The sequence below is a fragment of the Polyergus mexicanus genome, unplaced genomic scaffold (assembly GCF_030449975.1).
Source record: "Polyergus mexicanus isolate NDT 795.1 unplaced genomic scaffold, iyPolMexi1.0 SCAF_15, whole genome shotgun sequence".
NCBI lineage: Eukaryota > Metazoa > Arthropoda > Insecta > Hymenoptera > Formicidae > Polyergus > Polyergus mexicanus.
The window spans coordinates 3706978-3733655 of record NW_027223335.1 but is presented as its reverse complement, the minus strand read 5'-3'; the positions used below and the strand labels follow the sequence as shown (position 1 = coordinate 3733655).

Genomic DNA, 26678 nt, shown 5'->3' with positions numbered 1-26678 from the left:
AAGCAGTGGTATCAACGCAGAGTACTCGAGATGAATTTTATCAAACAGTTGATAAAACTGGAATTCGCTAATATCAGAAGTAAACTCAATGAGTCGCGTTAAATATCGCATGCGTATTTCCTTGATTATATTTTACGACGATTATTAAAATTCTTTGGTTGTCGAACGGATTAAAATTTAATGCTGCTTAATAAAATATCGAAAACAAACATCTAATACATAATATTGCTCCATGTCAGCTAATTATAATGAACTCACTCTCTCCTTTTTGAGATTTGTTTCATTATTATGTATCAATAGCGATATATGATCAAACAATCGCTTCTGGCGTTCACGGTTGAACGAAATCTCACTCTGTTATTTAAGTATCAAGATTATCATTTAATACTTTTATATTCTGACCAGCTGAGACAAAAAATGTCGAAGGTTGGACGACGATTTTCTTCCTCTCTCTCTCTCTCTCTCTCTCTCTCTCCTTCCCGCTCGCTCCTATCGGGAGATCTTCGGCGAGAGACGCGGTATGCTTGTTAAAAAAAAACATAGGAAGAAAAGAGCAGAAGAAAAAAGCGGCGCTCGCGAATTCGCAGTTTCCGCTTAATTATTCAGGACGAAGTTTACAGGCAATTAATTATACGGAGATATGATCTCATATCTATATCTGCTCGCGGACGCGGGACTTTTCGGTGCCTCCTCTCTCGTATTAGCGCGCCGTCGTCTGCTCACTCGACCAGTTGATGTCTCGATCATCTGTCATCCCGGCATCACAATTCGAGTATGTGCGATACACGATCGAAAAGGAAATGTTAATACGATCATACTTTATAATTCTTAATTTTAAAAAATATTTAATTCTATACATTATTTTTATAATTATCATGTAGTTGTACTACATACAGCTTCAGATTTTCTCCCTCTCTTCCTCTTTGAAAAAAGTCTTTTGTAGAAATTTAAGAGAAAGATAATATTGTTGTGTTTGTGCTAAAATCAATTTTAATTTAAAATACGTATCTGTTATACAAAATCAATATTGAATCGTATGAAAATGTCTCTTGACAAAAGCAGACCCATATTAAGTTAGCCCCCCCACCAACGTCAAATTAAATCAAATACATCAAATAATTTAGTGCTAATTATGTGCTAATTAGTTGCCGTAGTCCGAATTTTGTTGCTCAAACCGTTTAGCAGGAATTTACATTCAAAGTGGGGGGTGCTAGCTTGACATTAAGCCAGCCCCCCCCCCATAGTGAAAAAAATATATAGAATGCTCGAATCAAAAAATGAAATACACTAGAATTTGTTGCTATTTTGTTGCTCTAAAATAACATAAAAATATTTTTAAAAAAGTATATAATTTTATTAATACCACTATATACTCAGTCTCGCCGCGCCGTACCATTCACTTGCGCGAAGTAAAAGTAAATAAAAAAATGTATCGCTCGCATGTATTTGGTACTAAAATAATCTGTGGACAATATATGAGAATATATTGTCGAAATATATGAGAAACTGAATTTGTTGCTCGTCTTAAAGTATTAAAAATCGATACTTTGTCGCCGCGGACCCTATACGACGCGCTCTTATATTATATAAATTAACTAAAAGAATTTGTTGCTCGCATGTTTTTGGTATTAAAATAATCTGTGGACGATGTACTATCGAAATATATGAGAAACTGAATTTGTTGCTCGTCTTAAAGTATTAAAAATCGATACTTTGTCGCCGCGGACCCTATATCACGCGCTTTCCTAATATATAAATTAACTAAAAGAATTTGTTGCTCGCATGTTTTTGGTATTAAAATAATCTGTGGACGATGTACTATCGAAATATATAAGAAACTGAATTTGTTGCTCGTCTTAAAGTATTAAAAATCGATACTTTGTCGTCGCGGACCCTATACGACGCGCTCTTATATTATATAAATTAACTAAAAGAATTTGTTGCTCGCATGTTTTTGGTATTAAAATAATCTGTGGACAATATACTATCGAGATATATAAAAGTCTGAATTTGTTGCTCTTTACAGAATACATATGATTATCTTTTATCGTTCTATATCTCGAAATTTCATTTTTGTTAATTTCAAACAGTTTTGCATATATGTATATATATAAAAAGACATAGCAGTGTCTTACGCCAATATGTAGTATATATGTTTCTTGAAAAGAGAAGCCTTTTCATGTCATCGTGCCGAAATGTTCGGCAGCGCTTTGTATCGTCTGAAAGTAGATAAAGGCACGTTTTGTTTTGACATCGGATCCGCGTCGCGCATGACTATCTCGCGTTCCTTCTTTTTTATAGATTCTTATATATTTCGATAGTACATCGTCCACAGATTATTTTAGTACCCAAAACATGCGAGCAACAAATTCTTGTAGTTAATTTATATAATATAAGAGCGCGTCGTATAGGGTCCGCGGCGACAAAGTATCGATTTTTAATACTTTAAGACGAGCAACAAATTCAGTTTCTTATATATTTCGATAGTACATCGTCCACAGATTATTTTAGTACTCAAAACATGCGAGCAACAAATTCTTTTAGTTAATTTATATAATATAAGAGCGCGTCGTACAGGGTCCGCGGCGACAAAATATCGATTTTTAATACTTTAAGACGAGCAACAAATTCAGTTTCTTATATATTTCGATAGTACATCGTCCACAGATTATTTTAGTACCAAATACATGCGAGCGATACATTTTTTTATTTACTTTTACTTCGCGCAAGTGAATGGTACGGCGCGGCGAGACTGAGTATATAGTGGTATTAATTAAATAATATACTTTTTTTAAAATATTTTTATGTTATTTTAGAGCAACAAAATAGCAACAAATAATACGTCTCGATAATCGCGCATGTGTGAAGAGCGTTACGGAAAATTTAGGCTGGACGGATAGGTGGGGGGAGGGGAGGGGAATGTCGTCGAATATCTCTTCCAAGAACAGGAGCGAGCGAGTTTTTTGCGAGAAAAAAATCGTGCGCCAAAAAACCTTCGCGATACGAACAAGGATAAGATAACGAAGCTCGAGCGATACTTTTGCAATCTCGCGATTATTTTCTGGCGAAATTATACATATAATTGAAGAAGAATCATATATTTTAAAAGAATATTAAAGTATATTGAATTACGAAACGTGTGAAAAACGCGACGCGAAGCTTCACCAATTGTAAAATTTCTCATTTAGCTGTTGGTACTCGTGGTTTCTCGCGGCATTTCAAAGACATTGATTAACGTTGACACGTCACCCTTAATTGGATTTCAGTAACATCCATAGTTTTAAAACTAACCAATCACCAATCAAGAATCGAATGACCGTGATTGGTCAATTTTACAACCATGAATATTATTAAACCTGACGTGTAAAATTAGTCGACTAACTGTCGACTAACCGAACACATTTTTTTTTTTCTCTTAAATAAGAATATTTTATTAGGAATGTTCATATGTGGTGTGTGAGCTGCTTTTCAGATATATTCCTCCTCGAATCTTACACATTCTATTCAACGATTATTCTCGTTGTATTATCGTTTCGCCATGAAAATTGATCGAGATTTTGTAATATAAGCTCTCTCTCTCTCTTTCTCTCGAGCCGCGCTTCTTTGTTTATATCTGAATGTTTTCATCCAACTTTTTTGAACGCTTCTGTACCGAGACGTTCGGCGACGCGGTCCTCCCCTCTCCTCACCTATCCGTCCAGCCTAAATTTTCCGTAATCGTGTCAGTCTCTTCGCACAAGCGCGAGTCTCAAGACGAATTACGGTCGCGCTCCGTGTTTCTCGCGTCTTTTTATCCGTCGAAAGTGAGATCCGCGTACGAACGAGTGTCGGGGGGGTCTTGTATCGAATAACAGGCGATTATCCGAGTGTAATATATTAACCCGTGTAATCGTGATTAAGGCATCTTTCGATATATATATATACTCGCAAACGACAAGATTTTTCCCACGCATCTTTTATCTATCGAAAATGAATTTCGCATCCGAACGAATATTCGAAATATCCGAATCGAGAGTAATTTGTAGTTTTGATATATCGACTTTATAATACGATACAACGATCGATGAATACATTATTTAACATATTTTTAGGCGCTGAAATAATTTACTCGCTGTCGTATATAATAATATTGCGTTGAAAATATAAGCGCGTCGCGTTCCACACGTTTCTGCTTTAATATTCTTTAATATTGTTTTCAAATGTAATCCTTTTTTCAGAGTTATATTCACAATTTCATAAATCGAGATCGCAAAAGAGCGTCGCTCGAGCTAGTTTGATTTATCTCGCGCAGGATTCTTCGCGTACGGTTTATTTCTTGGAAGAGACGCGCTCGCTCCTTTTCCTGGAACGGATATTCGACCACGCGTTCCCCCCTCCCCATCTACTACTACTCAACCTGCCTAAATTTTCCGTAACCGTTACAGTAACCGTCGTATTGCATTAGCGTGCGAGATTGAAATATTCTTTCCGTATTTCTCGCCTTTTTTTATCCATCACAAATTTATCCCGTGTATAAAGTGGATGTCGCGAGTATCGGGAATGTCGATTAGAATCACGGAAAATCGTCTCCGTCCATTTATTAATACGCGATTATATGTTCTTTCATGTTTATAATCGGCATGGAAATAATTTTACCGCGTCATTGCATATGGCGGATTTTGGACTACGAGTGAAATAGTGATTATGAGAATAGTGATTATGCACGAGTGGACAAATTGATAGACTGTCTCGTCTCAATTTGAAGCGAAGGGAGCAACCGGAAACGGAAAGGATCTCGCGATGACCAGATGCGGAAAGAAGTGAGACATGCAAGGGCGGTGCATCGGTCGGTCAGTAGAATTTATTATTAAACATTTAAAATTGTCAATATAATTTTTAGTTTATGGAAACAATAGTATTGAAAAATCGGGGGGGGGGGTTTATTAATGATTTATAGCTCATGTATAAATATTTAGAATTATAACTGACCATATTATCTTTGCCTTGATTATTTCTATTATTCGTCATTGATGATTACTGATGATTTCATAATTATAATCGTTGAGCGCATTAATTTTACTATTTTATTAGCGTTCGAAATCATCATTAATACGATTACATTTTATTTAACTCTGATCACTCTGTAATCTTAACATCCTTAACGCGTCATTTTTAGAGAATGAAAATTATCAAACATGTGCATTAACGAAATTAACAATATGCGTGTCAATTTATTTTTTAATTTATGGAAACGATGATATTGAAAAATCGAGTTGTTTTTTGATTAATTATTTATAATCTGATAATCATATAAATATTTAGAATTAAAACTGACCATATTATCTTTGCCTTGATTATTTCTATTATTCATCATTGATGATTATTAATGATTTCATAATTATAATCGTTGAGCGCATTAATTTTACTATTTTATTAGCATTCGAAATCATCATTAATACGATTACATTTTATTTAACTCTGATCACTCTATAATCTTAACATATATCTTTAACGCGTCATTCTTAAAAAAGCAAGAGGAGCAACAAATTCAGTTTCTTATATATTTCGATAGTACATTGTCCACAGATTATTTTAATACCAAAAACATGCGAGCAACAAATTCTTTTAGTTAATTTATATAATATAAGAGCGCGTCGTATAGGGTCCGCGGCGACAAAGTATCGATTTTTAATACTTTAAGACGAGCAACAAATTCAGTTTCTCATATATTTCGACAGTATATTGTCCACAGATTATTTTAATACCAAAAACATGCGAGCAACAAATTCTTTTAGTTAATTTATATAATATAAGAGCGCGTCGTATAGGGTCCGCGGCGACAAAGTATCGATTTTTAATACTTTAAGACGAGCAACAAATTCAGTTTCTCATATATTTCGACAGTATATTGTCCACAGATTATTTCAGTACCAAATACATGCGAGCGATACATTTTTTTATTTACTTTTACTTCGCGCAAGTGAATGGTACGGCGCGGCGAGACTGAGTATATAGTGGTACTAATTAAATTATATACTTTTTTAAAAATATTTTTATGTTATTTTAGAGCAACAAAATAGCAACAAATTCTAGTGTATTTTATTTTTTGATTCGAGCATTCTATATATTTTTTTCACTATGGGGGGGGGCTGGCTTAATGTCAAGCTAGCACCCCCCACTTTGAATGTAAATTCCTGCTAAACGGTTTGAGCAACAAAATTCGGATTACGGCAACTAATTAGCACATAATTAGCACTAAATTATTTGATGTATTTGATTTAATTTGGCGTTGGTGGAGGGGCTGACTTAATATGGGTCAAAAGCAGGGTGATGTTGACGACGACGAGGCGTCAACAGAAAAAAAGAGAAGAATTTTACACTATTTAATTTCGCGAAGAACTGAATGTAGAGAAATATTTGAAAATTTGAGAGTAGTGCTTCTCACATTTGGCCATTTTCGGCACCCTATTGCCGTTCTTATCGCCTGTACTTATCTCATTGCCGGTGACGGACAGAATAGCAGGGTTCGGTCTATCTGTTAATGAAACTTTCCGGTGAGGAGCGGATTTTATAGCACAGAAAACGAACGATTTCTTCGACGATACACTTATATAGTGGACGCACGCTGCTCCATCCGACTTACGAGAGTAGGAATAAAGAAAGAACGCAGGAGAAATGGCATCTTTAATGCTACGCTAATCTTCTGCTCTTGCTCATCATCATCATCATCCGCCATCGCCGCTGCCGCAGCCGCCGCGGCCGGTTACCTCCACCGTCGTCCGTCAGTCTATCTGTCTCGTCGTGCTGTTGTTCGCGTCCGCTCGTAATCACAATCGTCATCCCGTTCATTTTTCAACGTCTTCTTTAGAAGGCCACGGCAAGAAGAAGAATCGGAACTGGACAAGGTAGGGAAGGAGAAAAAGGATCGAATCAGCAGGCGTGAAGTGTAGCGAGCGTCAAAATATCTCCCTCGGCTGCTTATCACCCCGGTGATAAGCCGAGTCGGAAGAAAATCCTAGTCAGAAATTCGTCGACAACAAATGCGCGCCATATTGGAACAAATGTACCGGTGAATGATGAATTTAAAAAAATGGGACGTTATGTATTACAAATATATGTATATATCGATCGGGCGCAGAAGTCACGGCGATTGGGATCGCGAGAAGAAAGATCGCCTTTACGGCAGGTACCGATGGCGCAGCATCAAGTAGCATCTATACGTGTAGCGTTGCGATACACCAGACACGTCGGAGAGAATGCAGATCTCAACGTCGATAGATTTTTCGGGACCGACGTTTTTGACGGATTCGCATGGCGCGGTTGAAATATTGTATTATTCCCACCGTTCGGGTTGCGTGGATCGGATCGGTGGAATTGTCGCCGTGGAATACTACTCGCAGCGGGACGCGGTATGGCGACTTGAAGATTCGTCTATTGAAATCACACACGAGACGTCCGCCGCGTGTGCAACAAAAAGGACCAAATTCCAGAACCGCATACCGTTTCTCCACGGACCATCGTATGAGGGAATATCTCTCTGAGATCTTTCTCTCTCTCTCTCTCTCTCTCCCTCTCTCTCTCGCGTTCTCCCTTTGTCCTTTTTTTTCTTCCTCTCCCCCTCGGCTGGCTCTTTGAAAGAACCTTCACTTCAACTGCCACTCAGCTCATCTGAAAACGCATGGGCACCGGCGGCACATTGTGCGTTGCTCGTAATCTCTACCTGCTTGTTCCTCTCCTGCTTGGACGCTCGGATGCAAACACTCGGCAAGGCAGGTACAAGGGGGACACCTCACTAATTCGTCGGTAACCTGACGAATCCTGCGATTATGGCAGGCGCGATGCTACCTCGCTGATCTATGATTACATTCATAGATATTTTTGGTCTCTGGTCTTTTTCCGTCGAAGGACACTTGGATATTTAAATACTTGCCGCTGTAATATCTTAATCTCAGATGAATAACAACACGAATCTTTTAATATGAACATATGGGATTATATAAGACGTGTAATTTGGAAAAAAAAAAAAAAAGTTAAAATTGAAAAGAAATAAGGAGGAAAGATTAATTTTTATTTACATTATGTAATATTTCTAACATGTAAATACAATTTTTTTTATTAACGAAAGAGATACGAATAGAAATAAAAATATAAATATGAGAAACAGGAATCAATTTTGTCTTTATCATGATCTGCTGGGACTATCAGCGATTTTGGTTTTTAAATGCATATTAAATATTGATACAAAAAAAGGATAATAAAAAATTATTACTTTTTCCAGCCGTGTATGTAATACAAATATTCGAATATTAATCATCTCTGTGTTTCGTAATGTTAATTGCGCCAAACTGTCAGATTCGTTAAATTATGTTTATCCGTCTCCCTGTCGAAATTAATTGAATCTTGCGTTTTTTTTCCGCATATTGGATAATTGATTGCACTTTTTAAATTCGCATAGCTCGCAAAAAATTCTCTCTCCTTCTCTCTCTCTCTCTCTCTCTCTCTCTCTCTCTCTCTCCATTCTCTTTTTCTGTCACAACTATCGGAGGGACATAAAGAGCGATAGATATTTGGGCAACATCGAGTTTGCAACATGTTTGATTATTATACACCAGATATTAATGAAGTAATCGTTTCCGCCAACATTCGAAAATATGCAACGCTATATCGCAACGCTATGCCCTGATTGTAAGATTGTTTTACTTTGCTTTACGTTAAAATAAAAACGAAAGACGGGAATTTTATCATGTTGAAAGAGAGAAAGAGAAATGCTATTCTCCTAATTGAATCGATTAAAAATTCTCTGAGATACGCGAAATCTAGTGTTTCATTGTCGATGTCAGCGCGACGAGATTGTTTACAACTCTCGAATTGATCCTAGTATTTCACGAGTTACCGGAAATGCTTCTTTTTGCGCGATCAGAGACCGCATCTTCTTTATGGTTGATTCGAGTTGATTTTCCAATGTTCATTGTATGTCGTTCGTAATTCCTACCTGCTTGTCCGAGATTTGACACGAGCCCGCCCATTATTGTACGATGGATAAAGATCCTCTAGCACTTGTCAAGCATCGGACACTTTCTAACAAGAGACAATCTTAATCTCGGATCCTACGATATGCTAGATTTCACCGACAGATCCTATTCATCCTTTTTCGCACGTTAAGCGTTAGGAAAATATAATTGTCAATGATTGGAAATAATGTCATTTTTTTTTCTTTTTTTTTTTTCGTGAGAAAAGAGATGATTTATAGTTGGTTCACGCCGAGAAACTGAAGATCAACTATTTGAAGAATAATAAATCTAAAATTCAGAATTTTTATGTTTTAAGACAAATATATTTGTTTTTACAAACATTCGCCTAGAGATTATCGAAGAGTAAAACGATTCAATGTGAGCAGGTTTGACTTGCCTTTATATTCGATGATATCCATGTCCTCGTGCGATTTAAAGAGTCGCAGCCGAATGGATCGCCGAGGAAAGTCCTGGATTACGGACATTATTCAATTGTGACGTCATTAGGAGCTTGCCGTGCTTCCTAAAACATTATTGGATAGTTTCTTCTTCTTTTTCTTCGAGACGTGCGAACGAATCGGCGTGCGATATAAGCATACGTCTTGCATAATTATGTCATCTTATAGAATATTATTTACTAGCGTCAATAGATGTTTTTTTTTCTACGTCGTAAATATTGCAGCATAATAGACATGCTTAATCGACATGCTGTTTTTTTAAGAAAATTATTCGTATCCAACTCGTATATACAATAACTCGTTTCGAGATACGACAATAAAAATACATTAGCATTATCATTATATTTATTAACAAAAATATTTCACTCTTAATAATATTCGCGTATATAATGAAATATAAATTTATATAATCACGACAAAATAATGCTGCAAGTGAGAAATAATCTATAGCGAAACGGCAATCACAGAATCGTATTTTTCTCGTTCCATCTATTGTTATGTTTTTCGCCACATCGATGTCGCTAATTCACTTTAATTACCCAGTCGATCATCGAAGGGGGATGGGGGATGGGACATATCAATTTCTGCAACGAAGGAGCTTTTAACGCGGCGTGCGTTGTGGAAAGAGCGATTCCTCGAAGAGGTCCGGTATCTTTTCATAATCACGGGCGACCTTCGCATAGTGATCATTCCCTGGGAACTATGTGTCCCAGAGGTAAAATACTACTCGGCTGGTCCCCCGCTTTTTATCTCGGTTGGCTCAGAAGCGCGCGCGCGCTCGCTAATGACCGCCAGATACGGCCAAGTCTCACCGTTTCGGGGACGCGCATCTCGACAGATTTCGGACTCGAGGGATCTGTACGCGTCTTATGGGTCTTACTCTTTTTGGTCCCGATAAATTCGGACCACACTTGAATAACGCGCTGCATGATTATTCGCTAATTGTGAAAATCATGTTTCGGCGAGCGTAAAATTAAATTTTCCGTGATTTATACTAATATAAAAATAATAATAATAATTATTATTATTATTATTATTATTATTTGTCATGTTTCCAAAATATTTCACGTTGAAAAATATATTCATAATTAATGTAAGCAAATCTAATTACCGAAAAGATTACATACATTATTAAAAACTGCTAAGATAGAATACAATACTTTCCTCAGCGTACGAATAAATTAATGATAATATTTTCGTCTTTTTTTGCGCTCAGTTTTTATCCCGTTCCCCCAGCTATTGTTGTAGTGACGCGCAGCCCGCTACACCGACATATCAAGCATATAAACAAAGACGCGTGGCTATTTTTTTTTTCATAGTATCTGTTGTCTTCAGTGCTGAATGTATCGCTTTCTCTTTCCGTAGCTGCAACTCTTAATTGTCTACGATAGAAATCTTGATTTTCATTCACTTGTACGAGATTCTGATCTAACCGTTTCTTCGCGTATGTATTAGCTTTCAGCATATCATAAGGTAATAACTCGATCCAATTACTTTACGCAACCCGTCCGTTCTACTCTTATTATATATCAGAATGGCGGAATTCTTACATAAATATTGTATATGTCGCATGACGCGCGAGTTAAGCTCGTTCACTAGACGTTACACAGCAAATATATTAAAGTTATTAAGTTTATTTTACATTTTAAAAGGGGGAGAAGGGAGGGGGGGGGAGGGCACTTTAGAAAATTTATAATTTCAGAAAGAATCTTAAATATAATTTTAATTATGTAATAATTCAATTATGCGTATCAAGATATAGATAGGATTTTGTTATTGGACTTTTGTCGTAAACTACAAATGGATTTAAAATAAGTTCAACATCAATATTGATTTTTTGCAATTTGCAGTATCTTTAAAAATTACTTCGACTCGATTTTTCACCGTCAAATAAATTGCATAGGCATTTTTGCGCGACACTTTATTCTTTCAGCACAAATTTATCTCACATAAAATTGATGTATCATGATGGGCTCGTACACATACATTGTATTGTATATATTGTACAGTCACGATTATTTAATAAGCACGCGAAGGACGTATTGCGTGAATCGAATTCGACTTGGTCAGTCGCGTCCGAATCCATAATTGGCAGTTTGCAGATTGTATGTACGCGCGTCGCGTAAAGAGTGACACTCCGAGGAAATAAAGTCGCAAATTTTGCGATACATTATATAAAATGGCATTACAATCATTACAGGATATTACACATTTTATATGTCACAATATGACAAACTAAATTATAAATTATATCTCGCGCGTTTGACTCTTTAATGAGTCTGTTTTAATATCTGTACAGAAAATAATAAAGAAAATCGACTTAGGTAAGAAAATACATAATTCATGTAAAAAGAAAGTGTTCTTAAAATTCCGGAAGCCCCTCACGTGGAATAAAATCGTGCTAATCGCTCGAGATGTATCCTTGAAACCGAATAACTTTTATTTATTTAAAACAATTTTGGAATAAGCAGTGCTCTCTCGAAAACATCGGTTATTCAAATTAAAATCGAATCCTGGGTATATCTAATCTCTTCGCTTACAAACATACATACACATACATATGCAGGAGTAAAATAACTTTCTCTCTCCTTCTATCTATCTATCTATCTACCTGTGTATCACCCTTCTGGCAGGTAGCGACATTGTAAAGGAGAGAAAAGGTCAGACACGGGCGTGAGCATACGTGTAATGTAAAATCGAATGACACATGGGACTCGGAGAGATTCGGTGTTTCGAGTTTGGTCCGGAACCCGGGCGAGTTCCAAACCGACGATCGTCCAACCGACCCGCGTTTGATTTACATTTATTTAGGATCTAGACAAACACTCGAGACAAAGAACACGAATCACTACATGTCTACTGTGCTCCCGAGCAGGGGATTCGTCCATCTGTCGAACTCTTCTTCTTCCCTTTCTCGTTTATCTTATTCGCCAGTCGGTGATTTTTCTTCAACCGTCTTTTTTCGTGCCAATGAACTACGATCATGATTAATCTTGGATAAACAATCTATTTAAAGATCGTAACATCTCAAGGGATACTCAAGTGATATCGTCGTTTAATGAAATTTGACCGGTTTTAGAGACTTTTGTCACTGAGAGATTTTTGCCATTTATCGAATCATGAAGATTAAGGGATAAAATAAAAATAACGCGAGCCTTACATTTTAGTGGAAGATCTTCGCGATCATAAGTAGCGAGAATCTGTTTGTTCGCCGCGTGGAGACGTCAACGTGACATTAGTATGGAAATAGTAGGAAGAAGAGAGAAACATGAATCTATATCCTTTGCGCGAGGAATGCAGATAGAGTAGAGGGAGAAAGACGGAGAACTGAGACGAGAAAGAGAGAACGAGAGACTAAAAATATGGGAGAAACAAGGTAGTTGCGCAAGACGAGATGAACAAAAGAAGAGGGTAGAAGGGAAAGATATTCGAAGCATAAATGATTAACGAGAGGGAAAGAAAAGAGAGATATAGAAGAACGTTGAGAAAGGTTGGCGATCGTATCGTTGGAAGAGAGAAAAGTAAAATGGAGAAGGAAAAATTGGGGATCGTCGACTATGGAAGAGTGGCAGGATTATCCCCGAGTCTGCGAGAAAGCGAGACTTTCTCCTCTTCGTCTTTGCTCGGACGGAAGATGCGAGGATGAAGGACGAAGGCGCGACGAGAGCACGATGGGACGACGAACGATTGAGAGGAGAGTAAGAGCCTCGTCGTGAGTCGAAATTCTCCCAAGTCGAGGACTCTTGAAAGAGAGAAAGAAAGAAAGAGAGAGAGAAAGGCCCCCCCCACCCCACCCCCTCGTTTGTCTCCCTCGTTCGAATCTTTCGTTTGCTCCTCTATTCTTCCTAAGTCAATCGTCTGTACGACACAGTTACCGGTCTTCTCATCTCTTTTCTTCGAGCACATACTTTTTGTCTTTTCAATTTTTTCCACAATTTTTCTTTATGTTAAAGTATCATTTATTTTTTTTGGCATACACGTTTATTTTTACGAAAAGATTGCTATATTGTTATATATTTTATTCCTTTCATATATGTATATATGCTCTCTCTCTCTCTCTCTCTCCCTCTTTCCATCAAAACTTTATCAAAGTAATATGTATCAGTACAATTAAATATACCACTAACGTGTGGATTCTTTCACTCACTCACTCTCGATACTTTGAAATACTGATTTTACGTATAAATTTTTAAAAATTTCTTGATTTAAAGTTTTTAATCGCGTCAGGTGCGTTACATGTTCTGCAAATTGTTATCTGTCACTTTTATTCGATTTATTGTTATAATGAATCCTAAATTGTTAAGATTTAAGCTCCTCTGTCTATTTGGAGAAACTTCCCTCTTTTGTTTATTCTTGTATCTCAATCTTATGGTTTTTTGTATTTTTTGTCTTTCGACAATGTTTTTTTTTTCCTCTTACAATTAGTTTTATTCCTATGACATATTGATTGTTTTTTTCAGGCGATCTTTCTGTTCAATAAATTCTAAGAATATGTATCTCTTTCTAATTATTAAGAGAAAGTAATATATATTATTTTTAGAATATAACATCGCGTATTTCGGAATATAAATGAATTCTTCCTCTCTCTCTCTTTCTCTCTTTCTTTCTTTTTCTTTTCCTCTTCGTTCTCTCTATTTGCGGCTACAATAATCCTCGATTTCTCACTCCGGCTTACTCATGCCTTCTGTTATTCCTCGCCTCTGTCCTCCAACTCTCTCTCTCTCTCTTTCTTTTTCTCGTTCTCTTTCTCTTTTGCTCTTCTCCCTACCTTCACTTTTATTCCTTTCTGCGCATTCCTGTTCCCTCTTTCCGTCGCACACTCCTTATACACTCCTATTCTTCCTCTCTACACACATATCGTCTCTTTTGCTCTCTCTCTCTCTCTCTTTTTCTCTCTATCGTTCCATCTCCTTTACCTTTATGCCTTCGTCCGTCTAACGTAAAACTTCCTTCTTCTTCGTTCATCTTTCTCTCCTCCCTTCCCCCGTCTCCTCTTTCTCTCACTCCTATCTCACATAGCTCTCATTCTTTGCTTCGCGTTTCATCTTCGGTCTCGCTCGTGTTATCGATTTCGTCGCTTTTGCGCTCTCCTTTCTTCCTCGCTGTTGCCGTCCTCCCTTCCCCTCCCCCCACCCCTTTATTTTCATTTTCCTCTCTATCCCTTGTATCGCTCGCTTTCTGCCGGCGTACCCTTCCCTCTTCTCGCTCCATTGAATTACGATCGTCTGGCTCGTTTTATCTCGCGCAGAGTTCCTATTTCCTTCACCTCTTTTTCCTTTTCTACGCCTTGAGCTTTCTTTCATCTCCTCTCTCTCTCTCTCTTTCTCTCTCTCTTTTCGTAATCCTCTCTCACTCGATCTCACGGGATTCTCCGAGTACGGTGTATCTTGTTCTTAAGACTCTCTTTATACTCGTTCCTTTCTCGTTCCCTCTTTTTCTTTCTCGCGCGCGGTGGTCAAGAGCTCTTTATCTTATACGGAAGGGTGGTGCGGAACCTACCGGACTTCTTCGGATGGGCTCGCATGACATTAATTTTAAAATATTATTTGGCTCCCCCCTCACGCATGAAAAATCCTCCTTTTTCCACCCCCGCCTTTCCTCGTATGCGACTAGTGAGGGATTCAACGTGCGAACAACGCGATCGGTCAGATCTTTCGAATCTGAAGAGATTCTATTCAATGTTTTTGAAATTTCGAATTTGCATGTATCCTAATTCTTTTTCATTTTATTTTTATATTTATTTTATTCGACGAATTCGGCGAATTTTTCGCGTCCCAAACGACGACTCCCGGAGCTATGGTATTGAAGGAAGATGTGCGCAACCTAACCATGCGAACGTAGAATCGCGAGAAAATGCATATTCTCGTGGTATTGTATTCAAAATAGACTCGTCGTCGTCGTCGTCGTCGTCCGTTTCTCTCGCGTCTCAACGCGCGTCGCGCGCCGCTGTTGTCATTTTTTCGGCTCTTATCCCGACTCGATCTCTCGGCCGTCCGACAAATACGCTCTGTCGCCCTTTAAAAAAAATCCCAGTAGTTACCCTCCGCTCGCGATAATCTACGTATGCTGTCTTTAATTCGCACGCTATTTCTTAAAATTGCTTCAACTGTCAAGGAGAAAGAAGCGAAAACGTTCGTTGCGAAAACGAGTCAGAGAGCACGATTTTAACGAGATGAAAAAGGAGAGAGAGTTGTGGGAGGTTGGGGAGGGGGGAGGGGGGGGGAGGTTGGAGAAGGGAGAAATAAAAGAAAAGAGACAAAAACATCGGCGGTTCTCGCGAAAGGAATTAACAGATTTATCGTACGCGTCCGAAACGCTTACCATTATAATACAGGTATTTAAATTCGGTTAACATATTGTCCAAGGTCCCGCTGATTCCGACAAAACAGAATTCCATTGGATTTAAATCGATACCTTTCACGGTACTTCCGCGTCACCCAGATGCGGAGATAAAATCGCCGCGATCGATAAACGTTACCTCCTTGAAAAATTAAGGGGAAAATATTTATCCTTTTTATGTATTAGGAAAAATTGGAATGTTTATAATATTAAATGATCAAAAAATGGAAAACTTTGGTATATGTATATGTGCGTGTTAAGGAACATATAGATGCTATATACATGTTTCTTATTACAGTTTTTAAGTGGAATCTTGCTGTTTCCTGCTAGTCGACGCATGACATATGTCATCGTTTTTTTAACGGTTCTCGCGAAATATCCGCTATTACTCGGATTAAATCTGCTGTTACGAGAGAATCTGTTGAGAAAACGCGCGCGCTCGCAAAAGAAACGGTAATTAACGTATATTTTCATCATTGGGGACATTTCTCGGTGACCGAAAGGAGGTTGGCCTATGACAATTGTCATCCCGGGCGGGTTTTTTTCCGAGTTTCATATATCATTGTGCGGCGTATTAAAAGAGATAACAACGGGAATTGAAATGAACCGGTGTACGAAAGAAGAGATCGCGGAGAATCACAAAAATCTTTGCAAAGATACAAAAATTAAATATAATATTAGAATATAAAAAATTCGGCTGCCAAAGAAACTTCAATAGAAACTTTAACATCCAGCGATAGAAAAAAACTATTCATATCGATAAGATATAAAAGGATAGCCATTTCTTTAAATTATCGTATCTGAATCCAAATAGCCATTTAATTTTTGCTATCAAGCAACGACAAGATGTTCGACACGACACGGGACATGACAAAACATTCTCTCCGATCAATCCGAAACATCGTATCTTTGTCTTTTATATGTCGTTGCAGATTTAATATGTGAATGCGTGTATGTATGTATTATATACGTTTATACAGGGTGTCTCCAATTTAAATGGCACAACTTCAGGAGCGTGTAGGGGACCGAGAAGCTAAGACAGAAAGTTCCTTTAGAGGTTTGCTCGTTTTTCCTCCATTTTGGAGAAAATCGCAAAAAAAGAAACAAAACGAGTTTTCGTTTTTTTACTTATTTATTTACATTTTATTTATGTTATCATCATCTATTTAATGCAGATATTGTTCAAAATCTTGCCCTCTTGCAGCAACGCAAACATTATATCTAGCACTGACCTCATTAATTGCAGCTAGGCATTGTTCTAGTGATATTTGGCGTACTGCATCTATGATTCGGTCTCTCAATTGCTCTCTTGAATTGATAAAGGATAACATCAAGTGTTTACATATGTAAGGAACCTTGAAGCGGAAAGTTTATTCGGTGCCAATCGACTCGAGAGTGCAACTGACAATGAGAGATTGAATTTTTGCGATTTTATTTAAAATGGAACAGAAACGAGCAAACCTCTAAAAGACTCCCCTACACGCTCTTGAAGTTTTGCCATTTAAATTGGGGGGACACCCTGTGTATTATAGAATATTATATTTGTGTCGCGTTCTCTGTCATGTCGCGTAATGCGAATCAACCTTAACATTTTCATCTACGAAGGTGTCCAAGGCGGAAAGAAAGAAGCGGATGTGTAGGATGTATAGAATCCGATATGGATTCCAAAGTCGATCGCGCGTATACCATACACGCGACATTTCTCAAGTCCCAAAAACACGCGCGACACCCAAATGCTCTTTCACGTTTTCGTTAAGGAGAGATAACGCGACGCCCGTCCGCCGTAAAGTCCCGTGCTCCGTGCGAGTATGGTAAACGTAATGTGAGGCACGTACACACGCACAACACATACACGGCCAATAATGCACACGTACAGGAGATCGAGGGCGTGGAGCCTCTGGGCTTCACCGGCGAGGCCGGTGAACAGCGGGAGGAAGAGTTGGAAGAGGCAGGAGGAGAGACTTATATATCGAGATAGGCGCGCGCGCGCGCGCACGCACGCACACACGTGCGGCTTATCGGGCATACATCCTCGCTCACAGATTAGCATAATGTCTGCTGCAATGCGTAGGCATACGCTCCTCTTTCCCTCGCCTTTCATTCTTTCTTTTTCTATCTGTCGCTTTGCGTTCGCTCTCTTACCTTTCTCCGCTCTCCTTCCCTGCCCCATCAGTATCCTCCTCCTCATCACCGGCGCGATGAGAGAAACTCGGTATCCCGGGAGAGAGAGAGAGAGAGAGAGGAGCGGTATCCTCATCACCATCGCGCGCAACCATCAGCTGCGCAGCCTCGTCCCATCGATCGCGGATACCCGCGGCGATAAGCGCGCGCGCCTTTATTATTACTATTATGATAAAATAATAGTAATAACAACGGCGATAATTACAACGGTGATATCGCGTCGTCGCGGAGAGAGTATCGTCGCTACGTTACGTTGACGATGACCGTGTCGTAACGTGACGCGCCGAGAAGTCGACGAGAAGAGCGTTCTATTAAACGTCAAGAAACGAGAAAGGACCTCCGGCCTTTTCCTAGATGCAGCAACATAAATTTCGATCAGAATGTCCAAATTTCTTTCAAATAGATATATCGTACTATGGTACGATTAAGAATCCCATGTTTATGTGGAATATAAATTTTTCGTATAAAATTCAAACGGAAACGGTTAGTTTTTTTTTTTTTTTTTTTTTTTCAGACTGTTAAATAAAATGAACTTACATTTATCGAATGGGATAGAAAATATTTTTGTGCAAAATTAGTCGAGATTGAATGATCGCAAGAGACGCGATTATAAATATATCGTATTTTAAACCGCGTTCGCGCGCGAAATCCAGGGACAGCGTGAGTGATTTCAATGCCGAGATTCGCGAACAGGCGATGCGACGACGCGCGCGAAAATTTCTCACACCATGAATACGTAATACGCAACGCGAGTGAGAAAATATATAAACACGACCTTGAATTAAACCGCGAATTAAATGTGACAAGTAACGTACGCGCACGCGCGAAAGACAGCCCCGACTCCCGTTAGATTCCAAACTCTTGCAGCAGGTGAAGGCAGACACCGCAGCCACCGCAAACGTTCCGGGATCACTTCCAAGGTTAATGATCCTTTTCCGAGAGCGAGTTCCGCGCGCGCGGGAATCATTAACACAGATCGCCGATTAAAATAAAAGCAGCGCAAGACTTATTCTCCCGGCCGTCGTTATCGACGCGCGATCCTCTTGACCAGAGATTCGATACAATATTCATTCTAATTAATTATATAATCGCTGTGCGCGAGTGTAGCGACGATCATCCAGTGAATCGCGCCGAAGGAAGCTGCTGCCGGCTGTTTAATTGATTGTAAAACGTGTTTCTCGATTGCAAAACGTATTTTCGCGTTCACTCAAAACTATAAGTAACTCGAAAACTCGTAATCTTTATTATATAAAAAAGATCAAACGGCTATCTTTTTTTCTACAATTCTATTTACGTTCGTCGTTCGACATTATATAAATTTATGTTATATTATAATCAACTTATTATATAATATATTTTTATATTATATATATATATATTAATTTTTACACATGTATTTGTTGATGTTATAAATATTTTTATCGAATAATTTAACTTAATTATATTATTTTGCGAAAACTATTATTTTTACTCTCAATTATTGCGCCCGTGTTAAAAAATTAAAAACACAAGACGCATATTCCAGGAGAGACGAGACTTGGTTGGATTCATATGTAGATTTTCGCGGCTACAAGCTCAAGCGCAGAAACTGAATACGCTCTTTCTGCGAGGACCGCGCACATAAAGAGCGTGGCCTACTGAGCACACACATGCGTAGCAACAATATATTTCGTCCCGCACCAAACCTGGATACGGGAGACGCGACGCCAACGGGTTACGACGGCCCCCGGAATCGAATTGCACAGGACCCGTCGAGAAAGAAAGAGAGAGAGTGACGGGGAGAGAGAAGGAGAAAGCAGACCTCGGCCTCGCTGCCACTGCTATTATGGCCAATAATTCATTGAGTGACTGTCAGGCCCTCCGCCGACCTGCCCTGGGCTGCCGCACCCCTCATGCGCATTGTGTATACGGGGTGCCGCGAAAGTACGGATTTCCTGTCGCAGCCGATAATGCGTCGAGCGAAATCGCGCTTATCTTATCCGCATGTAATACCCTAAAGTGTGGTATCCAACACGAAAGAATCTTAATCAAGAGCAAACTAATTTGCGACTTTGTTTGCGAATCTGATGAGATGATAAGAGAAGGAGATATAAAGAGAAGAAGATTCTCCATATTAGCCGTTTTAGAAATTTGGAATGTATATAGCTCCAAATAGGAAAAGGTATACGCATCTAAAGTTATAATACATCTTTTACATATTTAATAATAGATAAAAGTTGTTAGCAACGACAAAGTTTTCATCATTTAATTTCTCGTTTCGATAAAAACAAATTAATTAAAACACGAGCAATTCTCGCAAATTGTATTGTGTATAATAGTGCTTTATAGGCATGCCGCTCGTATCGAAATAATCGGGATAATTTTTACGCGAGATGCATTTTTCGCGGAAAATGCGCTCATCCTGAATCGCATACCAGATAAGAAGACAAGCCATTGTAATTGCGTCGAATAAAGATCTCGATACGCGTATAACGATATATACAATACATACGCGAAACCAATCTCTACATTTCTCCTTAACATTGAAAAAGTGATAATTGCATACATACATTTTAATTTTACATTAATTCCTTTATTTTTAGGTTTCCTTTTTTTAACAATATAAACTTTCACATTTTAATATTATATATATTCTAATTAAATGTATATATATGTATATTTTATGAAACATATATTGATTATATTTTTCGACCAAATTGGACGAATTTCGAGCAATTTTCGGAGGAAAAGTCGAAATCTGGATTTCGATCGAACGGCAGATTGCATACGAAGATATGTTTCATCGAGGCCGAATTATGGCCGTGAATAGCTTGCGAGCGTTACGTTGCATACCGCCTTAAATTAACACCTTTGCTGCCTCAGCTACACTTAAGCGAATTCCGCAACGGCCATAATATTCGTTAATTAATTTGAGCGCGCGTTAATATATCGAGCACTCTCTCTTTCTTTGTAGAATGGACGTCGCGGGAGATATCGTCAGGCAGTGACGATAATAATAAATCGTATTATAAATTTAATCCTTTAATTAATCGCGCAAGAATTATACAGGATGTATCGCGCATGTATATGTGACATTATATTTATATTTAATATTGTAACTTATAATCAATGGTCGGAGATATTTCTGGAGGAAGGAAAGAAGTGAAAGTACAATATAAGATTTAATATCGTGACAAATGAATTTATTATCGGAGAGCTTTTCGATCGTGCTAATATAAGCGTCGAAAATGACGCGTTAACTTTAATGCAAATACATCAAAGCGAGAAGCGAAAAAATTCACTTTTCATCGTGTCTTATTGTTAGAACAATAATTATAGAATTATGAGGAAGAAATAATCATACGAAAAAGTCACTTTTACAATCATTAATTCGATAATTGAAAAGGAATCATAAGTAATAATAAAATCTAAGATTTAAACGATACATTTTTTTCAGAATTGAATTATTTATTTGAGGTCTCATATAATTTACGGCTGGCAAAAATTTCCATATTTGCTACATAAAAAATGCATTTGCTTTTCGTAACAAATAACGGCACGTTACGCGTGTGAATGCGAGCGAGCGAAACGTTTCTACTACATCGTATATATACGCACGAATTGATAACAAATGCATCGCGCGTTGCGTTGCATCGAGCGTGCATCACATGCGCCGAGCTACGGAAAAATCAAATTCTTGGATCGTGAGAAGGGGACAAGGGGTAAAGGGGATAAAGAGGAAGAGGAGAAGGGAGGGAGGGAGTCTCGAGACGCAAAAGCCTCCAAGTAACTCCGAGGGAGACGTCAGAGCGGGCGAAGGAGGAGAGGAGAGGCTGGCGGGTGCGGAGGGGGATAATTGCAGAAGGGTCTCGCTCTTACGTTGCTCTTGCAAAGAAGTCTTGAGACGAGATAAGGCCGCGCCGATAACGATTGAGCCCCGCGGGAACTCTTTGCCTACGTGTTACACGCATACGCACGCGCGTCATGTGGGATTTAGGAGCGCACACTTTTTTAGGTACGTTTTATATATATATACGGACGTGTGTGTGTGTGTGTGTGTGTGAAAAAATTCGCGGTTGTACGTCAGATATGAGATGGATAAAAAAAAGGAAAAGATTAACGCGACGCCACGGCGTATTTCAAGGAAAATATACGCCACGATCCCCGAGCATTTTGTGCTCTCGCTCGCTCGCTGAATATTAAGCCACGCGAGTTCCTCTTCCGAGAATTTTATTAAATAAAGTGTGTAGCCAAAACACACGAGATTATCCCCAGCTTCGCTATAATCGAAATTTAAATCTTTCTTCGAACAATTCTCTTTGAATAACTTTTCAAATTTATCTCGACTTTCTCTTGAGAAAAATATTGCGGTGATTGATCCTGTTTCGCAATGCTATACGATTCTTACACTTATAACGCGTGTGTGAACTTATTACGTCCCTAAAGATATTTCTCTATCTTGTAATTAATCTAATATTATTTATTTACCTTATATTATTATATAATATAATTATATTTATGTTATAATATATAAATGTGCAAGTCATTCATAGTTATCATCCATAATCAATTTTGTCCGAGTTCGATGGACTTACTAGATTGTATTCTGCGATCCTCAGCGGTAATCGCGAGTATACGAGATGATGCGCACGCGCGCGGATGCAACAACGATTAACAGCGTTATGAAAGCAAAAGAGAATCAAAAGGAGAAGGAAAGAGAGAGAGAGAGAGAGAGAAAATTCAAAATTAAAATCGACACCGCGACTCGAAATCATCGTCGCGAATCAAATCGCGAATCCGGACCAGCGAGATAAATTTCCCGGCAAAAATTCGCTGTATGAATAAAATCGGAATTATCCGCGTCGCGGCATTAAAATTCTTCGCCGCCCGGGGGCCGCCCGGGGCCCTCTCGTCCGGCTGATAATTACATCTCGTATTTACATATCACGCGGGATCGCCGTCGTTACAGGTACTTCTCTGTTTTAATACACGCGATGCCCTGCGCGAGCCGAGCGGCGTAAGAGCGTTGGAATTTGTATCCGGGGATAATAAAGAGAACACTTCCTTCTCTCTATCCCTCTCTCTCTCTCTCTCTCTCTCTCTCTCTCTCTCTCTCTCTCTCTCTCTCTCAATCTTTTCTTCGACTCATTCGCCCGCGCACGATAAGCGATTTCTCCGACGACCGCGACTAATCGACGCGCGCAAAAATTAACGCGTCGCTTATCGATATCCGAGATCATTTCCTCGGGGCGAACTCGTCGATCCGAGACCGCCGTCGAGAATATGCCGGATTATTCAGAAGGAAATTATCTGATACTTTGATGTTTTGGTAAGAGAAATCCTTATAAATACAGTTTCCGCGATTAAGAAGATAATTTAAATCAATTTCTCATATTTTATATTGTTTTCATGATTACTTAATAACGCTTTGTTATATTTTTCTTGAAATTTGAATATTGTTTAAAAAAATATATATATATACCTAAAAAAAAAATTTCTGATCTTTTTTTCTTCTATAAAATGTATGAAATAAGATAATATAATCAATCTAATGTAATGTAACAGAGACATCTATAATAGAATCAAATTTTTCGATAGACAAGATTCGAACTTGTATTAGTTATATCACGACCTTCTTGTTTAATTTTTGACATTTCGGATATTCTTACCGATTATAAGCGATCTTTTCCCAGTTTATCTTATACAAGAGAGTTGTTTGAGTTGACGCACCATCGCGCTGTTTGATCTTTTTTTTTCTTTTCTCAACTTACGACTCGCGTTTGTTCGATAAACATCCCGGGGAAATTAATTAATCCACTTTCTCGAGGCGGATCGGTGGGTATTCTCGTGTCATTAAAATTCTTATGACATCCCCCGAAAGAGCTCTCCGTCTAATCGCGTCCCCCGACTTTAAGTGTCTAACCGGAACAGATGTAACTGTCATAGATATTATATTTTTATGACTAACGTATATATACGCGCGTATACATCCCTAATGGCGTCCTTTTCTTCTTCCCGCGGAGAGAAGAATTAACATAAATCGATCGTTGGCTGTGACCGAAAGAAAAAGAGGGAAGGGGAGGAGGAAAGAGGTAGATCTCTGAATGAAAACGTTCCAGGCCCGAAAGGACACAGAAGGCGGGGTGACTCCAATCTCAGTGACTTGGGATCTTCTCCCTTTCGTCTCTTTCTTCTTTCCTTCATCCGTCTCCTTCTTTTAACTGTATCTCGGGCGCAACTGTTCGAATCGAGATGGAATCGGCGAGGAAAACGCGTGTAAAGTTTTCTTTCTTTGGACGTCACGCCGTCTCGCGTTCCATCTTATCTCGTTTGCCCGATAAATCCGGATTATCGTCGAATTAATTCGACATTCGTTTCGTGAGAAAACGCGCGGGCGTAAAATTATTGTTTCCGCTGCAATTTATCGCTGCACCTTTCGCGGAAATTTACACGTATATGCATATTTAACTTAGCCTTTTGCGAAAAATCATCTACTTTTCCACGATCTTTGGTACATTTCTTTTTTTTATATCTAATATATTTATGATATATTTTACATAATTTTATATATAATATAACGTAATTTTTGTATTTTTATAACAAATTGTAATTTATACTTGTATATTTACATATTCTCGCGAATGAAAAAAATATTAACGGCCACTGGACGGATACCGTCGTCGTCATCATCGCTAGATGCGTAGGTGGTAAATAAAATGCGCTCCCCCGCGAGTTCCGATTCACGTGTAACGATTAATTCCGAAATTACGAAATAACGCACGCTAAGGATCGATTTTCTCAGCACGGTAGGTGAGCTTTATTTGCACGCGGTTTTTCTTCATCCTCTTCCTTCTTCTTACGGATCAAGGCCGGAATCACCTTCGCTTGCGTCCACATGTCTTACGAAGCCCGTATGATCGTTACTTATTATTTTACTCGATACACAATATTGTCGAAACGAGTAGTTAGAATCGATAGCGTAAGTTATTCGATGGGATTAATCGCTTAATGTTGTATCGTAATATACGATGATTCGAACGGCACAATTTATTTACGCTTGGAAGAGAAAAGACAGGAGTGTATAATATAAATTTCTAAATTAAAATTAATTCGAATGTTAAAAAAAAAAAAAAAGAATTGAAGAAAAGCTCTTCAAAGATAACGACAAACACATAATAATTTGGTAATTTTATAATCTAACATCTTAATAATTTAATAAAGATGCAGAGGATTTTTCAATAAATATCTTTATTAGTGATGGACGGAGGAGGGGAGGGTAACATCCCTCTTCTTCTTCATCTGGGCATAATAATGACGAAGAAAAGAGGGGCGACGGGGCGTGTTAGTAATGATGTAATAAACGATTAAAATATAATAACATGTCAACGAGCCCCCTTCGATCACGCGCGCTCCAACGAATTGCGGAGGAAGGTAGGGCGAATGCGCTATACAGTGTTCGGTAGTGTATCATTATCATATCATAATAACGGCGGCGGGGCGCTATTAAGGTCTTAATGTATCGCCGTATTCCGCGCGCGATCCTCGGGAAGACAAGTTTAAGGATCATCGAAGTGACGGATCGCGGAAAGATTAAGGAATACTCTTTACTAAGAGCGTCAAACTCGCACCGAGGACGGCTACTGTGTGTCGGAACGAGATTCGCGCGTCGCGAATCCAAGTATTTGAAAATAATCATGTTATACGTATCGCGAATCATTCGTTCAATACTTGTACTTTTCCCAAATTAATAAGGATTATCCTATAAAGAGCCGTTGATTTCACATTAAGTATTATTATCTTTTAGACTATCATTTGACATTAATAAGTTGATAGAAAAAAAATAGACTAATCAAAATGCTATATTTTATTAGAAAAATTGTTTAATTATGCATTTGTTTTTATATGAAAATTGAAGGAACGCGAATCGTCCCATAGTCGAATTCTAAGGTTAATATTTTTTTCTACATACAGAGGTATCTCTCAAAGGATTTAAAGGAGGGATTGTATATTTGGATCCTGAAAATAAGAGAGAGAGACTCGCGGAGGATTAATCGTTTGTATGCAGAATAGAAGAAGAAGGCTCGAAAAGTTGAGAATACGAGTGCGAGAATACAAACGCCGGGAAACGATGATTAAAAGACACGCGCCAGGGGGGAAAGAGGGAGAGTGATGAGGGAGGAGGGAGAGAGGAGTCACATTGTGAATACAGGAATTGTATTGTCGAAGCAGCTAGACACGCGTCATTTCCGATCCTTCCAACCTTTTGAATTTCACACAAACTTTTCTAAGAATAAATTTACACCTGAATGTCCACCACAGTGGGGAATAGAGGAATATTCGCCCTCTGAAAGTGCCATTGAAAGTTCAATAGATCGTTTGCAAAACTCCGCATCTCCGTTATTACGGCACTTGCAAATGCGTATTTCTTCAATATAGTCAAATTATATATTATCGTATTGTGCATTATTTATCTCGTGCAAAAGCTTTTAATATCGAGATCATAAAGATAATCTGAGAATTAGCAATCTTCATCGTAAGGAATTCTATTAAACTTTCGGCAAGATTAAATACAATTTACAATAATTTCAATTAAAAATTCGCGATGAAAAGTTTTTTTACACCACTTGGCTTAAAACCGAAAGAGCGCGCGTATTTTTGTCGATTAGCGGATAACAATTAGACGCATGACATAAATGAAACGACTCCGCGAGAACGAAAACGAAAGAGCAAA

The 26678-nt window shown here is 38.4% G+C and overlaps 1 protein-coding gene across 1 annotated transcript in view; it reads left to right on the top strand.

Moving 5' to 3' along the window:
* The first annotated feature begins 3266 nt into the window (after positions 1-3266).
* The window catches only part of Ft (cadherin-related tumor suppressor fat), a 74721-nt gene continuing 51309 nt past the window's right edge, over positions 3267-26678 (top strand). The window contains exons 1-2 of the mRNA XM_070307903.1: positions 3267-3868; positions 4694-4829. Of these exons, the coding sequence (XP_070164004.1) occupies positions 4788-4829 (42 nt within the window). The 5' untranslated portion in view covers positions 3267-3868; positions 4694-4787. The remainder of the gene's footprint in view (positions 3869-4693; positions 4830-26678) is intronic.